Source organism: Anguilla rostrata, chromosome 12 (genome assembly GCF_018555375.3).
Source record: "Anguilla rostrata isolate EN2019 chromosome 12, ASM1855537v3, whole genome shotgun sequence".
NCBI classification, from domain to species: domain Eukaryota; kingdom Metazoa; phylum Chordata; class Actinopteri; order Anguilliformes; family Anguillidae; genus Anguilla; species Anguilla rostrata.
The window spans coordinates 36930348-36950593 of record NC_057944.1 but is presented as its reverse complement, the minus strand read 5'-3'; the positions used below and the strand labels follow the sequence as shown (position 1 = coordinate 36950593).

Sequence of the window (20246 nt, the reverse complement as noted above, 5' to 3'; positions counted from 1 at the left end):
CCCGGTGCTGGCTCCTCCTCCTCCCTCCCCCTCTCGCGCTGTGCTGCTCCATTGTAGAGGCTGGCTCTTGTACTCCAAACGGGCCCAGCTGCCCCTCTCCCCTCCCCTCTCACTCTTCAGGGTTGGGGCTGCAGCGACGCTGGAACTCCTGCCCGTGCTCGTGCACCCATTTGTTGGCCACTGGAACAGAGGGGCAGAATACAGTTGGTCAGGTGACTTGACAGTTTAAACCTGCCGGACAGACAGCTAGAGCAGAGGGGAAGGGACAGAGAGAAAGCTAAAGAGATGTGGGAAACAAAATTAGGCAAAGGAAGAGGTAGCCCATACAGAACTGCTGACCAGAGTGTTTTTTTTCTCTCTTTGGAACACTTCTGTAGTTTGTCATTTACATTATGAAATGGTTTGTTTGCTTCATAAGTTTCATGAAGGTAATATAACTCCCACAGTCTAAATAGAACCGTCTTTCATAATTAGAATTATCTAGTTGCACAGTTATTGAGATGAACAGATTTATCCGGGTAGTGGTTGGTGAGAATGGCTTTCAAGTTCGCTTCTGCTAGCTTCTGTCTGGCAGACCATTTAAGGGATGTTTACACATCTGTTTGAGTCTTTTACCTGCCAGATCTAAGACACTTGCATGGGTAATGCGAAAAGAATCGGGGTATGCCAGCACAGTAAAGGCTTAATTATATGGCATAGATGCTCTTCACCCACTAATAGGCAAGCTTGGAATTTAATTATTATTTTTAAAATATAGTGTTATGCTCGTTTCAGAGTTCAGTTGGACAAAGCGCTCACCACAAATACAGACCAGGCCTTTTCGGCCTAAATAAACATCCTAGGTTTGAGTCTGGGCTATGTCATGAGCCAAATATGACCGATTGGACACAACTGGCTTCATCCAGTGTGGGTTTAATTGTACAGGGTTGCTCTGGTTACTGCGTTAGCTCCTCCCACCAACACACCAGACACTTGAAAGTTTAGCCGTTGTCGTCAGTGAGATAGCGCCTCTCCTGTAGTGCTGTGTGGAAAACAGTCATTGTCTTGTGGGCAAGTACCATCAGCTGCAATGCTTATTTTACAGGTGCAGGTGGCATGGTAGGGATTTATGAGGTACAACTTCCCCTTTTAAATGGGAGACAAATGGGACAGAGAACGCACAACGCCATACGTATGTTGTCCTCTAAAATACACTGCTTAGCGTTGGCCTGCAAAGTAATTTCCAGTGGACAAAAAAACTTGGGGTTTTCCCTTTAAAGCAATCCTAAAAAAACCAAACTATAGTAAATTTGGAACCTGCTTTTTTCCCCCTCTGCTCCAATTCTACACCATCTTGCTCTCAAACGCGGGAAATAAGCGTGGCTCACTTTGAGCCGTGAAGCCGGTTGTTTCCACCGTTTGTCATTGCTTCCCATGTGGAGTGAAGGGGCACGGAATGGAGGCCGCATTTTGCTTCACGTCTCAGGATACAGCTGGGTGTCTCGCACCTGTTCCGTATCTCATCCTCGCTGTCCAGTGTAACGGTGCACAGATGTGAGCTAACAAGAATTCTGCCCCGAGAGCCAGCGACTGGATGAGTTACAGATGAAGCGGAAAACAGCCGTGATGGCGGGCATCAGGATCCTCTCTCTCTGCCATTCATTTTCACTGTCAGTACTGGGCTGTGATTGATAGCGTGGCACACCAGCAGAGTATATCCCCGGTCAGCTTGGCTCAGAAGCACAGAATCAAGACTCAGCTGATCAAAGGATACATGTCATTTCCTTTGAGAAGCTGAGTCTTGATTCTGAGGATTTCTGAGGAAGATTTTGTTTTTAAATTAAGATTTTTTTTTTTGCCTCCAAAAACTTATATCATTGATGCTTAGTTGTACTGGTGCCACTATCTCTTCCCAACACAACAAAGGTGTGCCTGTCTCGATGTGGAGATGCAGACGTGAAATAATTCTGGGTTTTTAATTGGTCTCTCCTTATCTTTGGCGGACAAGTTTTACTTTCGATTCCGCGGTAGGGAACCTTGTGTGAGCGGCGCTTCCCTCCTCTACGCGGTCACCGTGGATACGCGCGGCTTCAGCATTGAGAGCTCGGCCTCTTACCCCATTTGTCCCCAACCAGGACGGGGCAGCCCGCATGCAGCGTGTCCCCGTTGCCCTGCCCATTCCTGTGCAGGTTCCACCAGAAGAGGGCAGCGTTCTGGAGCCACCCCCGGCAAGCCACCGCAGCAAGAGGGAGAGCATAAACATCACGTTAGAGAAGAGCGATTTTTCCCCCAACGGACTGAGGAAACGCGCATGGCTGCGGTTGGCCAAGCTTCTAGACCTGCGCCCGTATTTATGCTGGGCAATCAATGCAGATTCAACACAAACCACTGCCACAGAATGCAGAACTTTCCTAATTATTTTAGACTCATTCATTCTTACCTTTTGAAACTAGCCCTAAAATGGTAAATATAAATAACATTTTCTTTGGTCCACATTACCATGTAATTTAGTTTGAGCAATACTGCACTATTTCACATTTTTCTGATTCTTTCTGATAACATATTTTCTGTTCAACAGTCAAAGACTTAGTATGAATTCACATTTGGAAACACAGTCAAGGTGCCTGCAGCAAGTCAATTCCACACAGGCGTGTGAGTTCAAGCAGCTTAATTAATTTAATTAATTAAATGAACAGCTTAATTTAATTTAAAACTGTTTAATTTATCCAAGGTTTTAAACAAATAACTTACACCTAAAAAAAGCAGTAGACAATGGATGGTAACTGATAGCTTAACTGTCAGTTACCATCCATTGTCTATAAATAAACATAAAACTTGTACAGGTACAGTACAGGCCAGAAGTATTAAGCCACATGTAGTTAAAAAAATTAAGTTGAGTGACATCTTACCTACCCTAAAAACATTTTTAAACCCCAGGTAGCCTAATACCTTTAGCCTGTAGTGCAAGTAAAATTTGCTGGTCAGGTAAAATTAAGTGCAGTTTTTGGTACAGTATTGACTGACTGAGAAGAAATTTAATTGCTGTTGTGGTTGGGGGGCAAGAGCGCGACATTTTAGCACACAGTCACTATGAGGTCGCAGGGTGCATTCCCCAGGCAAGGTTCTGCACAATTTCATCAGTAACTCATTTCTAAAAGCAAACACGCTCTCGACCTCACACATAAAATCCACAATGGCAAGTGGAACACGGAAAACCACAGAAAGCAAAAAAAAAAAAAGGAAAAAGGAAAAAGAGAGAGATAATATTGTCTTTGGAAACAAGAGGGCCTCCTTCGAAACTCTTCCCCTTCCAGCTCTAAAACTTTTCAAATGGAAATCACGGGCATGCTCTGTCTTGAAGCGAGTTCAAGAGTAACAAACAAGTCCAAAAGAATACGCAGAGGGAAGGATGTGGCACGGAGCGTTTACCTCCACGACGGGGATGCTGAAATTGGCGTAGATGAAGGCTGTGGATCCACCTGCCTCCACAGAGCTGAGCTGTGGACAGTGACGTCAGCATTCTCACGGAATACCACAGGAACTCTGCCAGCACTCTCAAGCCAACATTCTTTTTCAGTTAAGCTCTGGCTGGAATACTATCCTTGGGCTAAAGGAATTGATTTAAAGCATGCATATTTTTTTTTTGCTTGCGCAGGCGTGAGGTCATCTAGAAAAAAGGAGCTCAGATTCACGTAGATAAGGCGACCATGCATAACTGAGCCATGCTTTTGAAATCTGTGAAACAGATATGACCCCATCAAGATAAATTGCAAGTGACAGGCGAGAATTAAACCGAGTACTCACGTATATCATGAACGTCGCCACACGGTTCCCGGTTTTCAGTCTATAAAGAGGGCTCGAAGCAGACTGGAGACAGATAAGCATACGGAGTAAATGCTAATGAGCACTTAAAAACTTGAGGAGTGTCTAGTTTAACCCTAACCCTAACCATAATGTCACCATGTGGTTCCTGGTCTTCAGTTTATAGAGAGGGCTCGAAGCAGCCTGGAGACAGATAAGCATGTGGAGTAAATGTTAATGAGCACTTGTGAAGAGTGTCTACTGTAGGTGTCCATTTCAGCACAGTAAAGCTGACTGGATGGAGAAGTGTCCCTCAGCTCTTGTCCTGAGAGAGCCAACACTGTGCAGTCTTCTGCAGTTACAAACGTGAGGATTTGAAGGATCTACAATGAGTCCCAACAACTCAGAAATGAAATATTCACAGCTTCATACACAGTGAAACCTGCACTTCCTCCAGAGTCCAAAGCATTGACGATCATAGTTTCTCACCGTGGCGTGGTCAAAGTGAGGCTCGTAGTGGCCCCCTATCCCATAATTCACCACCTGCAGGTATTCCGCGTACGGCTGTTGCAGGTTCAGCCCCGTCAGCGCGGCGATTCGCTGGTCCACCCTCTCGACAACAGGGTGCGCTGTCTCCTTCAACCAGGCGCTAGGCAACAGAGCGTATGCAGAGACACAGAGAAAAGGAAATTGCTTTCATGCTAACTGAGCAAGGTCCAAAACATGGGAAATAATGAGAAACTCTGGATTTTGCAACAAATGTGACCATAACCAAACAGACACACCACAAAAAACAAAAAGTCTTGTGATAAAAGCCTTGTGATAAAATCCGTTGTGTCGGTGCACACTATTTGTGTTTACAGATTCCCACTTTTTGAACCTATGTAAAAACAAGGATTGGTAATTGCTAATTGGTAGGCTGTATTTACAGTGTGTAAAAAACCCACTTCTATAAACCGAGATTTACAACTGCCGTTTTGTGTTTCCGAGTTGCCATAGTACCCTGCTGGGTTTACAGGGAGTCTATTACAGCAACAGCATTTGATTTAACCACAATTACAACATACTTTTAAAAATAATCCTTGTCCCGAGGGAGTACCAATGGAATTAAATGATTATTATTTAAACCAATAAAATTAAATGCAGTTTATAACACCGCAAAAATCAGTCGAGGCATTTTATTGCGCTCACTCGCTGAGAGGCAGCCATGCCTGGCCTCGAGGAGGTCTCGCTCCGCTGTCGATGTGCGTTCATTGATGTCATCATTCTCAGTTTGATTTTGAAATAAGACCAGGAAACACCCATAAAACCAGATGTTTGGAGAAAAGGAGAAAAGGCCAGCTGCAGCGGGCGGGCCGGGGGGGGGGGGAGAGGTTTGTGAGCCGTGAGCTCGCGCGAAAAGCTACGCGCAAAGTTTGCACTCGGGCATTCACCAAACGAGAGGGCACATTTCAGAACGGTAAAATCAGTGACCACATGGACCCCCCCCCCTCCCCCCCCCATCCTACTAAAGAAAGGAGGGGGGGGGGAGTGCAGGAGGACTTTGACAATGGCCTTTCTCCCTGTCATAATCTGATTTTGGGTAAATTAGGTCTCTTCCACATCGTACCTCTTGCTGATGCGATACTCTGCGGTGGCCTGCTTCTCTCCTGATGCCACAACAGATCTTCTCAGCTGAGGGAGGGAGAGGAACAGTTACTGTGCACTCAACATTCAGCTAAAATGTGAATTATCAAGAAAAACAAATAGCAAAATGTATTCACCTGACATGAAGAGAAACAAATTACTCATGAAGAAAAGAAATAAATACAAATATATTGTCAATACATTTCAGCTGTTCCCCACAGACAAGCACTAACTTTTAGAGTTATATAGGCTTACAATAACATTCATAGCTTATATGTGAATGATACTATTCACATGAAAGAACATTGTGTGAAGACTTTAACAATTGGCAAGGAAACTTGTTTTTAAAGGAAGCCATTTTCTTGCCATTTCTCTCTGTCACATTTCAACTGCCTTGAGACCAGCCAGTTAATACCGGACTCTACTGGCGCCAGGAGGGAACAGATTTAAACTGTAAGTTTTCAGTAGAGAGGACAGCCTCAGCTGAATAATTTCCCAGGTCTGTTTTCAATCAACTCTCCATAAAGCCTTCACGCGCTGACTCGATGCTTAAATAAATGGGAATGGGGTTTTCCCCCAATTCTGACGAAGAAATGGAAAATGTACTGTATCTCATCACACTTTTTTTTTACACCCCAGAGGGCATCTTTTGTGGTACCCCTCCAACACTGCCAATTCAGTACAAGCAGAGTGAGAACAACGGACTTCTGTTCCTTATGTGCTGCCCTCACACGCAGCACGTGCATATTTTCCAACAGCCATTTTGATGAGGGGCCATCTGCCAACTCTTGTCTGTCTTTTTTCCCAGGGCGTAGCAAATAATCTGGTGTGCGTGGAGGGGTGGGGAGGCTTGGGAGCAATACACTGCGTGTCAGTCCATGCTGTAAATTTTCCCAAACGTTTGGCACCAGGCCAAACAATCCTCCGAAGGGGGATTCGGAGTTGTATAACTGGGACATCGGTTAACCTTTTTCAGGTTACTACAGGCAGACTGCATAGACGTCGTGGGTAATTTAAGTGCTTCCCCGGGTACGACGGATCCCCTGGGTATCAGTTCCACAACCCCCCCCCCCCCTCCCGGCCTCCTCGTGTCACATGCACGGCTGACCCCTTTTCGTTCTTCCTGACAGAAACGGACAGAACCGTCCGCACACGGTACATCACACCGCCAGGCGAACCGACTCATCGCCAGAAAAAGAGCGCAATGTGCGGTCGCTGGATAGACGAAGGCCTCTTCGCTATACGATTCTTTTACGTTTGAAATGTTTTAATGTTATACGGGAAACATGCCTAAAATGTCTTTTTAACACATTTTGTTATAATTTACAAGTGTGCCTTGAACTGCTGGTAGTCTCGACGTGCGAATGAGTAAGGCCAGTCGCACACCTGCCTGCTGGTGACTGTGATTAACAAACTGCCTCGGTCTTAAAAGCAGGTGTGCGCGGAGATGAAAGGCGGCCATTTTGCAAGCAGACTTGAGGTTTCATCTGTGAAGAACAGGTAGTTTCCCTTTAGTTTTTTTTTTAAAATTTATTTTATAAATAGCCTAAATACTTTTTGCAGTTGCATCTATGTCAGGTGCTTTAAATAATTCTGTCCTGTAGTTCAGGGCAGCAATGGGCAGTTTTGTTGCACATTGATGGAAAACGTTTTCCGTGTCTGTGAAGTGGATGGACAGGAATGTCTGATATCGTAGCATAAAACTGAGAAATGCACCAAGAGCATACAGTGTCTCATTGACTGTATATGCAGTGCTTAAATATTTTGACAGTGACACAATATTAGTTGTTTTGTTACTGTACTGCTACACATCGTATGTGGATGTAGGCATTTACATCCATATTGGACGATCTGTGTAGGAATTACAGCCCTTTGGGGAGCAAAAGTAATCAGACAGTTGGCTGCTGCACTGTTTCTTTGGCCGGCTGTGGGTCTACGCATCATTAGTTCACAAGTACGCAAAACAAAAAGGTCTAGTGTTGATTCTATGTGTGGAATCTGGAGTCTTTTGCTGTCTGTCTGCTGCAGGCCAGAGCCAAAACAACAAAAATAGTGTCACTGCCCAAATACTTACGCACTGCACTGTATCTGTGATAGACATGGCATGAATGCGTGAAGGAAAACTGCAAAACTGATTTTTTTTAAAACAAGCGAACAAAAAGGCTTCACCGCTGAGGTCATAAGAGCGGCCATTTTTCACTTATGAATTCCAGTGGGTGGCCTCTGTATAACAGACCCTCTGCAGGGCCTTTTATTTTCTCTTTTTATTTTTTTAAAAAACCCCCAGTATCCGGTGATACAACACGATCCTTCTGCACCCCATTCTGCACCCCTTCCGCACCCCATCCCCCTCAAACATCTAAAAACAGCCATAAAACCTTTATTCGTTTAATGTTTGCAATGAAAGTGACTGCCGAGCCAACAGCACTCATCCTGTAGGTGTTCTTTAACTGGCCACAGACTTCAGAGTAAACTGACACTCTCCAAACCCTAGAACACACAGTGCAGTTTTATCCCCCAAAATTCAGTATTCAACCCGTCCACCGTGATTATTGTTGAGACTTTTGCACGCGTGCGCTGAAATCGTACGCTGTTTTAACGTAGCATAGCTCCTGCCGCGTCTCTGCCGTCAATTCAATTTCGAGTCCAAATATTTTCAGAAGAACTGCAGTCCTGTTTGTCAATTTCAACAAGAGCGTGCAGGAAGTGATGGCAGTTCGGTTTTGGAACGACAGGACCGGACACTCACCCCCGGCTGGGCGAGGTGTCTGATGCTCTCGGCCTCGCCGCTGGTGACGAAGCTGTGGTACAGGACCACGTACGGCCGGACGCTCACCACCTCCCTTCTCATTGGCTTCAGGAGGAGGCTCGGGCTGCCATTGGTGAAGGAGTCACAGAAGAGCCCGGGGTTCTCGTAGTGCTTTGGCTGGAGAAGACAGAGCCGCATCTGAAGTTCATTACCAAAGCAGAAACAAAAAAAAAACAAAAAAAGAAGGCAAAAGGCCAAAACTGTTCCTCTCTCTCTCTCTCTCTCTCTCTCTCGGTCTTCATCTCTCTCCCCTCTTTCTCTCCTTCCCCCTCCCTCCCCCCTCTCTCCCTCCTCTGTTTCACTCTCCTCTCCTGTCCTCTGCCCTTCTTTCAAAACTTGCATTCTACTTTTTTTCTCTCTATTACAGACCACAGCCAATGGTGTGCGAATGTTCATCTGCCCCATCAAAAACTGGCAACACATCAGAAATTCAACCAGATCTTTTTTTACAGTCGGATGGCTTAGGGGATATTACTTCAATAAAGTTTTCAGATGATGAAAACCAACTCAAATAGCAAGCTGATTCATATTTAACATTATTACAGTTTCTTCTAAGACAGGGGCTAGGGATATTAAGGCTCCAAGAGAGAACATAATCCTACTGGCCTGGGTGTTGAACATAGCCTGGAAATACATGATAATTATCTTCTCATGTAAATAAAAACCACCGTACAAAAATGCCCATTATAAAATGGCATTTAATCTTAGCACTGGTGCTAAAAAGTGCTACTACTGACTTCTTAACTACTACAGGTGTAATTATATGACCAGTAGTTACCTGTGATATGACCAGTACGTAGTTACCTGTGAGCCGAGCGTCTGACACAGCCACTCGTACGTGTTTCTTGTGCTCAGGTAGGTGGTGTTGGGTCTCCGCAGCGCGATTTCGGGGCTGTCCAGGGCTGGAGACGCGACCAGGAGCTTCTCGTACTTCTCCACGTTGCGCAGAACCCGTCCGTTCGAGGGGTCTTGGAGAAAAAGAGAGTCACGCAGAGGGGGTGGCGACATTTCCTTGACAAGCCACATGCCACATCTCAGGCCATATCTGCGCATCAGTAAATCAAACGGGTGTGCAGGCTTATATTTATAGAGAAAGATTTTTTTTTAAAAACACACAATTTGTCTGTGCTTATATTTTATGGGAACACATTGTCCTTAAACAATAATTCACAAATTTGCCTGTTTTAAATCAATACCACCCCCTGGGAAACAAATCTTTGTTTCCTTATCCAGGATGTGAGAATGGAGGAATAGAGTGATATAGTACAATGTAAGTAAAATTGTCCTTCATATGAAAAACAGCTGTTGAGAGGGTTTTTCCCGCTCTCTCTCTCGCTACGTCCCGGTTAGGCGCTTTTTCAGATGCGCTGAATGGAAAAAAACGTACCGTGGCGCAGGAGCTCCCGAGAAAGGCTCAATGCATAGGAGACGTTTCCTGTCTGAGAACAAAACACAAAGAAAGAGAGAAAATAGCTGAACAAAAACTGTTTACTGAATTTACATTCAGTCCATATTAGATGGGTCTAACAATTGTCAACGTCATGCTGAGAAAGACTGTGACTTGGCTCCAACGACTTTCCAGCCTGCCCAGCTTCAAAAACAGCTGGGGGGAGGAATTCGACTCCTGAAAATATATAATCCGATAAACACAGCTGAGAACAAGCGGTGTGTTTTTGAAACTCGATTAGAGCCACGTCGTCCGGTCGTTGCAAAGTCGCAGATGAAACAACAAATCAAGCCGTGTCGTCACCTTGAAGTGGGAGAAGGCGAGGTGGTCCAGGGTGTCTTCTAGGGTCCCCTCGTTTTCGGGGACCCAGTCCCCGCCCTCCTCGCGGAAAAGACGCACCGCTTCCTCCAGCCACTGCACGGAGTGGTAGTAGTCCTCCTGCTCGTAGGCCACCTGCAGGAACAGGAACGCAGCCGATGAGCGTGGAATTTGGAATGGCAGCCTCAGCCTGAAACTCTCACCAATGCTCGGTAACGTGGAGTAGAGTTCATCAGTGGTAACGTGGAGTAGAGTTCATCAGTGGTAACATGGAGTAGAGTTCATCAGTGGTAACGTGGAGTTGAGTTAATCAGTGGTAATGTGGAGTAGAGTTCATCAGTGGTAACGTGGAGTAGAGTTCATCAGTGGTAACGTGGAGTAGAGTTCATCAGTGGTAACGTGGAGTAGAGTTCATCATGGTAGCCTGAAGAGTCAATCAGTGGTAAGTGGAGTAGAGTTCATCAGTGGTAACATGGAGTAGAGTTCATCAGTGGTAACGTGGAGTAGAGTTCATCAGTGGTAACGTGGAGTAGAGTTCATCAGTGGTAACGTGGAGTAGAGTCAATCAGTGGTAATGTGGAGTAGAGTTCATCAGTGGTAATGTGGAGTAGAGTCAATCAGTGGTAATGTGGAGTAGAGTTCATCAGTGGTAATGTGGAGTAGAGTTCATCAGTGGTAATGTTGAGTAGAGTTCATCAGTGGTAACATGGAGTAGAGTTCATCAGTGGTAACCTGGAGTAGAGTTCATCAGTGGTAATGTGGAGTAGAGTCAATCAGTGGTAATGTGGAGTAGAGTCAATCAGTGGTAATGTGGAGTAGAGTCAATCAGTGGTAACGTGGAGTAGAGTTCATCAGTGGTATCGTGGAGTAGAGTTCATCAGTGGTAATGTGGAGTAGAGTCAATCAGTGGTAATGTGGAGTAGAGTCAATCAGTTGTAACGTCGAGTAGAGTCAATCAGTGGTAATGTGGAGTAGAGTTCATCAGTGGTAATGTGGAGTAGAGTTCATCAGTGGTAATGTGGAGTAGAGTCAATCAGTGGTAATGTGGAGTAGAGTCAATCAGTGGTAATGTGGAGTAGAGTTCATCAGTGGGAAATGCACAGGCAACAGCCAAAGGATATAAAAAAAACCTTCTCAGTACTAAAAGATTATATTTATCAGGAAGGTTGATGTTGGTTCCCCATACTATACTGAGATCAGTGATCAGTGGTCATAGGTCATATCAGGTAAAAGTTCACATGCCCTTTTGCTATGGATCCCCAGGTGTTTTAATTAATACAATGAATTAATTTTGATCTTCACATAGTCTTCACTGGGCATGTAATAACTTCCTGCTTCATGCTAAAATCACATCTGGGGAGCTAGTAAAAAAATGTGCGTTCACACTTTCCTCTTAATTGTAATGCATTGACACCAGAAACTGGGAAAAGTGGGTGAGTCCGAAAAACATTCTTTACTTTTCCTAATTATTTGACAGGTTTTAAATGCCTCTATTTATGGGTCAGGGTCATAAAACTGGCGTTCAGACCAGTGGCATGCAAGATAAGGTATCATTATCCAGGGTGTTGCTCCTGTTTTCACAACAAGGGCCACAAAAGCCTAAAGGCGTCTCCACACCCAGACTAGCCAAGAGGGGCCATTCTTCAGAACTAATTACCATTTTTTAGTTTTTGGACAGTGAAAGGTACGTGCGCTGCCTATACCTTTTTTCACCGCTGACTTCGTGCTCAAGCAGTAATTATGCTCATGTTGCACTCTGTGGCTCTCTGATTGGCTGGATGTTTCGAGACATTTCAGTGTATTCCAAACCAAACTAGCATGGCAAGCTTGGTGGAATTTACTGAGCCAAATGTCCAACTACATTTGCAGTAACTTTAGTCTACATTAATTGCCTTTTGTTTTCACTCCTTGACTGGCGTAAAACACGCCATTTCTAACACGCCCATCACAGAAGGAAGCCCTTTCCACAGTGTAGCTGGTCTCTGATTTATGATGCATTGCTTGTTCTGCTCACCTCCATGCAGTGCTAAAACTGTACAATGACAGCACAGTTCATTCTCCATTACTTAAGAGGGCAGCCTACTTTAAAACCCAAGAGTGAGAATATCCTGAACTTCCCAGCATGAATCTTAAGAGCGCACATCAAGGAAGGCATTTGTTCCCCAGCCTTCCTCTCTAAATGATGTTGTTATGGTTGTCTCGGTCAGAGTGGCTAAGAACAGAATGTCTCTCTGTCGTCTTCATTGTATGGAATCTCAATCAGTCAGGCCAGAGGTTTCTCAATGTGAAATCAGGACACTTCTCATTTGCCAAGTCACCTCCTCCCCTTCCCCTCCTCCCCATTCACCTCCTCGAGTCCCGCCACCCACAGCCCTCCTGCTGGGGGAGGTTCAGAGGGCAGAGGTGTAGGATTACACTTAATTACCTCCTCAAGTCTGGAGAATCCACTCGTCATGGCAAAGGGCATGTTTACATGCAGTTTTCTTTCCTGACAACACTGCATTGAGATTCACCAAAGGGTCACATTCAATCCAACCCCCTCCCCCCCCGCCACCCCCTCCTCAAAAAATAAATAAATAAATTCAATACTTATATGGATTTTTTTTCTGGTCATAAATTAATGTTCATGGATTTGTTGGAATTATCAGCATTCCATACTGTAAAAGCTGAAATAAATTATTTTGAAATGACCCGTTTTATAAATAAAGTAGATACCCTAATTATCCTTAAAACAGGAAATGTATGGTAGCATGAAATGTGTGGAGTGTGTGAATAATTGAGTTTGGATGTCTTCAGCCGAGGTGTATGTAAACTTTTTTTGGGCTAAGCTGCATGCACAGCACAGAGGCTCACCTTCCCCACCAGAAAGCAGTCGTCCCCAGAGAGGGGGACGGACACGGCTGGCCTGTAGATGTCCACGGTGTCCCCGCCGGAGCCCGTCTGGAAGTGACCGCTGGCCAGCCCGTCCACGCGCAGCGCGTACACGTCCTGGAGCCTCATCAACCCCCTGGCCGCGCCCTGAAGGTCCTCAGATTTGGGCAGGCCGCTCTCCTCCTTCTCGTAGCCAGCCCTGAAGGCTGAAACAGAAGAGGCCAAGGAATGGAGAGGAATGAGGGGGGAAAGTTTAGCAAAGAGGAGAACTGGGGGAGGTTCAGGGGGCAGGGTGCTGCACCTCTTAAAGGGTCTGTCTCTGGCAGTGCAGCAGTGGTTTAACAGGGTGTGAAAAGGTTGGGGGGGGGGGTCAGGGGGCAGGGTGCTGCACCTCTTAAAGGGTCTGTCTCCGGCAGTGCAGCAGTGGTTTAACAGGGTGTGAAAGGGTTGTGGGGGGGGGAGGGGGTTGGGGGAGCAGGGTGCTGCACTTCTCACAGGGTCTGTCTCTGGCAGTGCAGCTGCAGTTTAACAGGGTGTGGAAAGGACAGCTCACCCTCTGCATTCTCTTTGGCCTCGTTGCTGTAGACGATGTTCATCCACTCAGACTGCAGTCGCTTGATCAGCGTAAATGCCACCAAGGGGTTTGCCATCGCGGTCTCCGGACCGTTATACACCTCACTGTGCAAAGCGGATACCTTTGCATAGAATCTGGAAAAATAAATAAATAAATACCTGGAGAACTGAGGGCATAGTTCACAAAATGATACTTTCCCTGTCACCTCCTCTCACTCCGCGCTCTTCCTCTTGCAACAAAATTAATTTAAAATTTTCATGTGCTATGCTAATCTTGTGGGAAAGCTCACAGCACAGGGGAAATTGTTTTTTTTTCGCGATTAATAGCTTTGTAAATGGCCTCTGCCTCTGGACCAAGCTGGGAACTGATGCAAAATGGAGAACCTCCCTTCCCCCGGGGAAACCTCTGACTCCCAATGAAAAAATGATCCACGGTAACGCAGTGACCAAACTAAGCATGACGCGTGAATTTCACCAATGAGTCATTGTGGAATTATGCAGCCAGCAACAATGGCAGTCGAGGGCGGGGGGTATAACATACAGAAGTTATTTTTTTATCTTTATTTTTTCCTCAGGGGGCTTAAGCAAATGCAAGGGGCCAGGGCTGATAGGTATGTAACATGCATTACGTTGGCTAATTAGCGTAGTGCTTGAGCCACGGATACAAGTTGCACATTTGCATACCTAAGGATGGGGGGCGACTAGGCAAGAGGAGGAAGTCAGTTCAACGTAACACCATGTGCCCCCGACTTCCCACTCTCTCTCTCCCCCGTAGCCCCATTTACAGAAAATAATAGGAACTAATTAAGACCGTAAAGATTTGCTAATATATGCAGAATCATGTAGTAAAATATTCTTGCTGGTAAAAATATTGTCAGACTCGAATAACCAACATTACTCCACGATTAAATATTGTTACTAACCTCTTTATGTCGTTCAGCCGTAGTGTTTCATCCTCGATGTATGTCCTTAGATGGTTTAGAAGCTCTTTTTCGACAGAAATAACTTGCTGCATGTTCTTCACAGAGGTGTACATTTCACCAGATAACGGTGGCACAAAAATTAAATTGATCACGGACCAAACTGGGATGATTTTCCAATCAATCGATATTTTCCCCGATGCAATCCACGTCATTTTAAAGCAAGAAATATGATGCTTGGATCAGAGTTTAATGTAAACTTGTAAATGTGTCGATTTGTCTTACCACCGTTTATGGCCAGCCGAGGAACATTCTAAAATCGAGAAGACTTGTTGATGTCATGTTTCCTGGCGCATTATTCCAAATTTTGGGCATTACACGTACCGCGCAGCGCAGCAACTTTAACTGTAGTGCTGTCTGAGCAGACATGCAGATAGAAATACGAGAGCGTCCTCCCGAGAGGTGAGAGAGCTGACTGTCGGCTACAAGCTGAAGATTTCACAGTTGGGTAGATATACTGCGCGCAGAGTGAACTGCTATATAAAAATAATATATATATAAAAAAAACGAACAACAATAAAAACCAACCATTTGTAAATACAACGTGAAAGTCCCCCGGATTCCTAAAATCAATATTGGACAAGGCGCCGTTCTTGACAATATCAAGGGACATAATTTTTTTTTAACAAAAATGAGGAATAGCAAGATTTACAAAAAAGTTTTCGTTAAAGAGAACTAAAGGGACTTGCAACTTAATGTCTTCATATTAAACGGATCTTCTGAGAATCAATCTCTTTCTTTCTCTCTCTCTCTCTGTGCGCGCAAACTAATGTATTTTATTTATTCAAGAATATACTTGACGAATGAAACTGTTGTTTGTAATCAGGACTGACATACGTTTTCCAAACAATCCTTTATAAAATTATTTATGTTCTATTCGTTGCATTAGGCTCCATCCATTTAGTAGATGCTCTTATCCAGATGACTTATAATGTAGGGAAAACATAAGTGCATTTAGAACAATTGATGGAATGGACGCATATAACGCACTGATATGGCAAACTGAGCAACGTCCATACATATTGATGTAACGCGTGTTTTATTATTATTATTATTATTATTATTATTATGCAACGCTTCATCTTTCTTCATTTATAATTTAAAAATATTAACACAGTAATGAATTAATTATTTTTTTGAAGTCATTTGGCGTGATGAGGGTTATTAGCCTATGTAAAGGGACACCAGTTTATCTCCCATTGTTTTCTTGCGTGGTAGTTCAGTCCTCTGCCGCTAGAGGTCACAAAAGCCTCTTTTGTAAGCACTTCTCTAACAATTATGGCATTTGCACCATCTCATCTCTCAATTCGAATACTTACGCTGCAGTATTTTTAAGTGTTGTACAGGGGCATGATGAGTTTTGTTAGAACCAGTGGGAAATGCCCACATTAAAAATGAAAGCAGTTATAGAACATTTAACTAACACAAATAGTTAAATAAAAAAAATAAAAAAAATTCAGTTAATTAACTAGTCATGGTCTTCAGTCAAGACTTTAAGTAGAATCAGGTGTCTTAGTGCTGGACTAAAACAAAAACCTGCACCACACCAGTCTTTTCAGATAACATTGGACACCCCTGCTTTATAAGTTGCATTTTTCTTTTTACTGCGTTGATATTCCTGTTTCTGGAGAGCCACATCATCTGCTGGGGGGTTCCCCCCCCCCTAAAGATCCACAACCAGTTCAGCTCCAAGAAACCAGGTAACCTGAGTTAACTGTGTAATCAACTGCTTTAACTGATCAATCACTGTGCTACTCAAGAGCTGAGTAACAGTGAAAATCAGCAGATCCTGCAGCTCCCCAGGACCAGGACTGGGGACCATTGGCTCAAAGGCATGCGTTTGTGGCATTTAAACTTTCATTTATGTTCACTTTCCTTCCTGACTCTGCCCATATCAGATCATCTAATTGTTTCTAAAAAAATATCTCAGTTAGAAACTTAATTGTACGAGTAGCCACTTGACTGTGTCACTGGGGTGACTATGGAGACCCCTGGAGGATAACCATTGAAATACAAGTTTAAATCCATGCAGGTCACATGGTGGAGACAGACTGGTGGACCTAGTTCTATAGCATGTTTATATCCATAGTTTGACAGGTGTAAGTAATTGCAGAACCAATTGTTGTATAAACTTTTTTTTTGTCAGTCATTTTTTGACATCATAAAATGTCAATTTGCATGTTAGCAAATGTATAGCAAAAGGTATATAAAATATAGAATGTAGTATATAGAAAAGTTTAATTAGAACATAAACTAAAACCTATGAATAGAATGAATATGAATAAATAGAAGCAAAGAGTGAAGCATTGTGGGAGTTTCAGACAAATAAGCCCAAGTCTCATAGTTGCAGTTAAGAACAGCATGCAAATGACAAAGATCTCAAGCACTCAGGACCAAGAAAATCATTACATTAACTACATGTGAATTGTTTGATTACAAATCTAAACTTATGGAGTACAGAGCCACACACACACACACACACACACACACACACACACATATATATATTTATATATATATACGAACACACAGATGGGTGACAAATTCAAGGAAGAACCAGCTGAAAGTGTCTTAGTAAGGTGTTGGGCCACTACGAGCCACCAGAACAGCTTCAATGCACCTTGGCGTAGATTCTTTAAGTCTTTTGGAAGGAACACCATCCTTCCAAAAGATATTCCCTATTTGCAATTCCAATTTGCAAACTTATTTTATAAAAAAAATATTATTTGAGCTGAATGTCAATGAAACATGATCATTAATGAAGTAAGTGTGACACAACACACAGTAGTTTCTGCAGGTTCTGGTGAATCCACTAGAGGGCAATATTAGACAAAAAACGAGTCATTTCTGTTTTGCCCTTCTTTTACATGGTGTGTTGGAAATGAGAGGCATGAAAATCTCATGTAGTCGTAGGCTTCAGTGGGCTTTTACTTTTTGTCTTGCCTTTTCAGAGTATACATGCCTAGACAAATATAAACAGAATGTACACATTGAGAAGTATTTTTTAAAATTATTTTGGTAACAATTTATCATATTTTGTGTATATATACAGTATATATATATATATATATATATAGTGTATTGGCTGGTGGTAAAGTAGAAAAAATCTGAAATAATATACAGTACTGTGAAAAAACAGAACATTTTCATGACAAGAACTTTAGTGCAGTTAATGTTTAGATGCACCCTCTAGAATTTTGATCATTTTAATTTCAATATATTTATAAATGCTACTGTATTGTTTGTTACAGCATAACTCTTGCTTTCCTTACTGTATTACAAAGCTTTTTTTGTTGTATGTGCTTCATTTGTTTGCATTTTTTATAACTGATCTTGTTTATCATATTTTTATTCTACATTATTCTTTGGGGTGCTGCAGTGTAATCAGAAGCGCTAGATGTATATAATGCAATACTACAATCAACACATTTCATGTAATGATGAAATTCAAAGAATGATTGCAAATGTTGTCTGCAAATTAGGTACCAGGCCTGCAAATCATGCTTGTGGGGAGTGGGGTGGGTTACTGCCAGAAAGCTCTAGAGTACAGTTAGAGAGAGTTTTAGCTGTTTTTATTTCCATTTCAATGACAAACTTTCATTAATTATTAACAGTCGACCCCAGACACAAGAGTCCAATTACACTGTCTTGTTTGCTCTTTTGTTGAACAAACAAGGTTACTCAGTGGAGATGTGCGACTTTTGCAGCTGGTTGGCTCTCCTCACCAATAGCCTTCCACCTCTCTGATTGGCTGTCTCCCTTTCTGTCCACATCTGCACGACTCCTCTACCCTCCATCCTTTGCAAACCCTAACGTCTGCATGTGATACAAGCAAAGAATGGTCAGACTCAGTTAGGAGTTTTCTTTCCTTAATTCTTCACAGCAAAAAAAAAAAAAAAAACCCTGCAGTTTTTGAACAATATTCTCTAAAATTTGTATTATTTTTCCCCCCATTTCGATTTACTTTGAACTTGATTGTCTCGTTTTAAGATCAGTGGAAGGCCGGAAGGTTATGCCCTCCATAGAATTAGATTCTGCAAGGTCTCAATACACCACATACTGCAGTTTAATCTCACTAGGGTTCCCAATATTAGTTTTTCTGTAGTAGTCCTGTACTGCATGTACTTCCTTATGCTCACTGGACACCAAAGTCAAACAAAAGTTATCATTGCAACTGAACAGCCCCTGCAAATAAGAGTTATGATCAATTGATCTCTTATTAGTCACACTCTTAATTTTCTATGACAAATCTTCCCATCATTTGTTACAACGAATGAATGAAGACAAACTACCCAGTAATGTTATCAGCTCCTGATTCTACTGGAATTTAATGAAAAGACGACAGGGCAGTAAACAACACTCTCTAGTTAAGGATTTTAACAAACGAGCTGAAACTACTGTCATTACATTACATTACATTACAGGCATTTGGCAGACGCTCTTATCCAGAGCGACGTACAGCAAAGTGTATAACCATAACCAGGAACAAGTATGATGAAAACCCTAGAGAGTCAGTGCCTTCGGGTTAATTTCAACGTTCACTGTTTCAAATATTTTCATTTGCCTTTTTGCTTTGAAAACATACACTGCTGTGTCACCATGATGTCATTGCAGTTACTTCCAAAAACGGGGAATTCCCTGGTAAGCAAGGATACATGTGTGTGTTCTCTAAGACTTTTCTGAAATTGAAAATATTTTGGTGGGGGGAAATGTCTTGCAGCATCGTAAAAGAGCGTAGCTCTTCAAAACCTGGAAAAATTTTTCATCCCTCAAACCGTACACCAGGGGGCTGAGGCAACGGGGGGCAAGAATGAAGGCGACATAGTCAAAATATCTCAGCTGCAGGAACACCGTGAAGTCTACTGCGAGAACCGCCGTCTCGATAAACGGCAGCCACAGCATGATAAGGCAGAGGAGCAGCTGGAAGGCGTGGAGGAGCACGGTCCTGAGACCCTTGGCGCTGGACTTCCTGTCGTCCGCGGAGGCCGCCCTGGCGGCCGCCATGATTCTGAAATAGGTGAAGGCTATGGTGATAGACATGAGCAGGAAGTAGAGCTGAGACAGGGCCGACCGGAGATCCTGCTGCCACCGTACCGCCACCAGCTGCTCCACGCTGCAGTCCAGCGGCGCGGCGTAGAAGCCGGCGGGGGCGGAGGAGACCACCATGGAGAAGATGACGACCTGCATGACGGAGCTCAGGGCGTGGATGACGAAGATGCAGCCCGTCGCTCGGCGCGGGGTGGCGATTTCGGCGTGCCGCAGGGGCATGCAGATGGCCACGTAGCGCTCCACGCACATGGCGGTGAGAGTCAGGGGCGTGGCGAAGTTGAGGACGCCGGCGAAGCCGTAGACGATCATGCAGACCCCGGCGGGCATCGGGATCCTGGTGAAGCTCACGACGAGAAGGGCGTCGGATATCGCCAGGAACAGCGTGTCGCAGAAGAGGGTGTGCGCGAAGAAGATGTAGCGCACGTTGCTACGGAAGGCCTCTTTCTTGAAAAAGGTGAAGATCATGAGGAAGTTGACGCAGAGAAAGATCCCCACTAACCCCTGCACTACCAGCAGCCTCGGATTCAGAACTCGCGACAGCACACTGAGGGCAGCTTGTGTGACGTTTTTAGACATGTCTACAGAAAAGAAAAAGAAAAAAGTTGCTTTAGAAAATACGGAATCATTGTTCGTACATTGATCCTCACTTAAGTTTTGAAACAAAATTGTTTCTAGTCAAATTCAAATTTTTGGATTTCAGCTGCTATTGCAAAGTTAAAGGTACGGACACTATGTGAGAACCTGGAAAAAAGAGTGCTGAAATATTTAAATAAGTATGAAATGCAAAATGAGC

General features: G+C 43.7%; 2 protein-coding genes across 2 annotated transcripts; both read right to left on the bottom strand.

Annotated features, from left to right (window-relative positions):
• Positions 1 to 14: 14 nt before the first annotated feature.
• Positions 15 to 14952, bottom strand: p4ha3 (prolyl 4-hydroxylase, alpha polypeptide III). Its single transcript, XM_064302896.1, has 13 exons — positions 14348 to 14952; positions 13405 to 13559; positions 12834 to 13057; positions 9966 to 10115; positions 9603 to 9654; positions 9020 to 9183; positions 8156 to 8332; positions 5390 to 5454; positions 4270 to 4429; positions 3784 to 3846; positions 3409 to 3477; positions 2096 to 2192; positions 15 to 180 (listed from the first exon to the last, which is right to left on the bottom strand). The coding sequence occupies exons 1-13, from the start codon at positions 14557 to 14559 to the stop codon at positions 110 to 112; spliced, it is 1659 nt and encodes a 552-aa protein (XP_064158966.1). The 5' UTR covers positions 14560 to 14952; the 3' UTR covers positions 15 to 109.
• A 3047-nt stretch (positions 14953 to 17999) lies between these two features.
• LOC135235731 (odorant receptor 131-2-like) lies at positions 18000 to 20029 on the bottom strand. Its single transcript, XM_064301516.1, has one exon. It carries the CDS (start codon positions 20027 to 20029, stop codon positions 19073 to 19075), a length of 957 nt encoding a protein of 318 aa, XP_064157586.1. The 3' UTR covers positions 18000 to 19072.
• Between the last annotated feature and the right edge of the window lie 217 nt (positions 20030 to 20246).